General features: G+C 35.6%; 1 protein-coding gene across 1 annotated transcript in view; it reads left to right on the plus strand.

Annotated features, from left to right (window-relative positions):
* Positions 1 to 1,106: 1,106 nt before the first annotated feature.
* LOC116109155 (probable LRR receptor-like serine/threonine-protein kinase IRK) overlaps positions 1,107 to 2,374 on the plus strand; it is a 1,892-nt gene continuing 624 nt past the window's right edge. The window contains exon 1 of the mRNA XM_031395385.1: positions 1,107 to 1,580. Within this exon, the coding sequence (XP_031251245.1) occupies positions 1,107 to 1,580 (474 nt within the window). The remainder of the gene's footprint in view (positions 1,581 to 2,374) is intronic.

Below are 2,374 nucleotides of genomic sequence, written 5' to 3' on the forward strand. Positions count from 1 at the left end.
ATGGTAGAAGATATAAACTGCTGAAATGACAAAACCCAAAAGGGGAACAAAAGAATTTTTAGTTGATTGTTAATTATTGAAAAAGGTTAGCTTCTTTTTTTTTTTTTTTTTTTTTTTGTTACATTTTTCCAGACCTCAGGCTAACCACAAGGAGGTGCGCGATAATTTCCCAAACAAAAGGGTGATAATTTTCTATTTCTCTAATCAAAATTCCCTGTTTACATTTTTTGGCGTATAAAATAGATTTATGCTAGCTTTGTTGTTGATATTAAACGTGTCAAGAGTTTTATTACTTTCAATAAATAAACGTAATTCTCAATGATAATATTTGTCTATACTTATGTCACAATAGTGATGGATACCGCTGATATTTTTATTTGTATAACTGATTTTCAGTGTTAATGGTTCCTTAATTGACCACCACCAAAAATTTTGTTTAGGAAAGAGAGAGTAGTAAGATATAGCCATGACATGCTTTGAAAAGACATTGTAGCATTGTGGGTGTTGACTGTTGCTAAGAAGCCGTCTGTCATTTCAAGTCATAAATCTGCATTTTCCATGTTCAAAAAACCGTAATTATTCTTTCAACTTAGAAAACTAAATAGAATTGAAAATTATAATAATGTCTCACCCAGAAGTCAGATTTCACCAAGTCAAATTTTCTTAGCTAAGATATAATGATGTCTCTGAAAATTTATCTGATTTCAAATGTTTAACTGTTGCCAAATTGTGGTTATAAATTAAGTAGTTATTGCTAAGTTTATGTTAAATCAGCTGCAATTAGCTAGGCCATACCAGAACCATTAAACTTGTTATCCTTTTTTCCTTATTGTTAATTCTGCTCTTCAAATTTTCATTTATTACATGTTGCTATGATCATGAAAGGGCAGCATTGTTAAGCTTCAAATCTCATCTTACAAACCCTTCAAATCGGTTGTTTTCATGGCATGGCCAAAACTGCTGCACTTGGAATGGAATTCATTGTTTGGAATCACTTCATGTTGCTGCTATTGATCTCCGGAACCCTAATCCAGACTTGGAAAAGTTCATAATTAATATGAACTCGGAGCTTGTTTCCATTTCCAATTCCACAGCTACTGCCCTTAATGGTTCCTTCTTCTTCTCTTTTTTCCCTTACCTATCTTAGCTATCTTGACCTCAGCTTCAACAACTTCATGTACTCAAACATTCCCACTGGTTTAGCCAATCTCACTAGACTAAGTTACCTGAATCTCTCAAATGCAATGTTCAGTGGTTCCATCACAACCCAATTTTTCAACCTTACTTCCTCCCTTAGATGGCTAGATATTTCATGTTCTTATCGGGTGCCAGACTACTTGCCGCTTTCTCCTTACTTGTCTTCAACAGTTCAAGTTAGATCTGGTGTTTATTATAGTTACCTTATAGGGGGGAATCTCTCTTTGTCAAGTTTGAATTTCTTACTGGGGTTGCATAATCTCAGAGAACTTAAATTGAGTGGTGTTGATCTTAAAAAGACATCTCAGTCAACAAAATGGGCTGAACCTTTAATATATCTCTCGAATCTCCAGAAACTTGAGCTGTCCAACTGCAGGATTTCGGTAAACTTCCTGCAAATCAACTTCTCAACCTGACCAGTCTTTCTGGATTGGTAATGGATTTCAATTCTCTGTCATCTCCAATTCCACCCGAGTTTGTTAATCTTAGTTGTTACTGTTCTTGTGCTGGAGTTTAACAAAGAAAAGAAAAAGTGCTGGACAAGATGAAGAGTTGCGTTTTCTGCATTTTGAAATGAGTTTTAGTTACAGCAGATAAAGCAAAGTTTTTACACTGACTTATACCTACTTTGCAGACATATAAAAACTTAAATTAATCCTAAGCCATACACTTAATGTCAACTAACAACTACATCATCAGAACATCCCTTACAATTTGGAATGCGTATCACACTTTTACAAAATGAACTAAACTTGCAGCATATCAAATACACCCCTGGCAGACTTCAGTTCAGGTTTTGCCGCTAACTTACTTTCAAAAGACTTCAACAAAACTACTACATTTCTAGCCATGCATCAACGTTCAACACTCCTCCTTGATGGTTGGTTGGAAACACTAAGTCTGAATCTGAATTCTTCAAACTTGGCTTTGGAGACAGCTTTGGTCATAATGTCAGCCACTTGCAATTCACTCCTGCAATGCACAAGTTTCACTTCACCATTTTGCTCAGCCTCTCTCACTGCATGAAACTTTATTTTTATGTGTTTTGTGCGTCCATGTTGCACAGGATTCTTGGCCATAGCTACTGCAGACTGGTTGTCACACATGATAGCAGTAGCCTTGTTCTGTTTCAGCTTCAAGTCATCAAGGATTTTCCTTAACCAAATGGCTTGATTCA

This window comes from Pistacia vera, unplaced genomic scaffold, assembly GCF_008641045.1.
Source record: "Pistacia vera cultivar Batoury unplaced genomic scaffold, PisVer_v2 Contig573, whole genome shotgun sequence".
In the NCBI taxonomy this organism is placed as follows: Eukaryota; Viridiplantae; Streptophyta; class Magnoliopsida; order Sapindales; family Anacardiaceae; genus Pistacia; species Pistacia vera.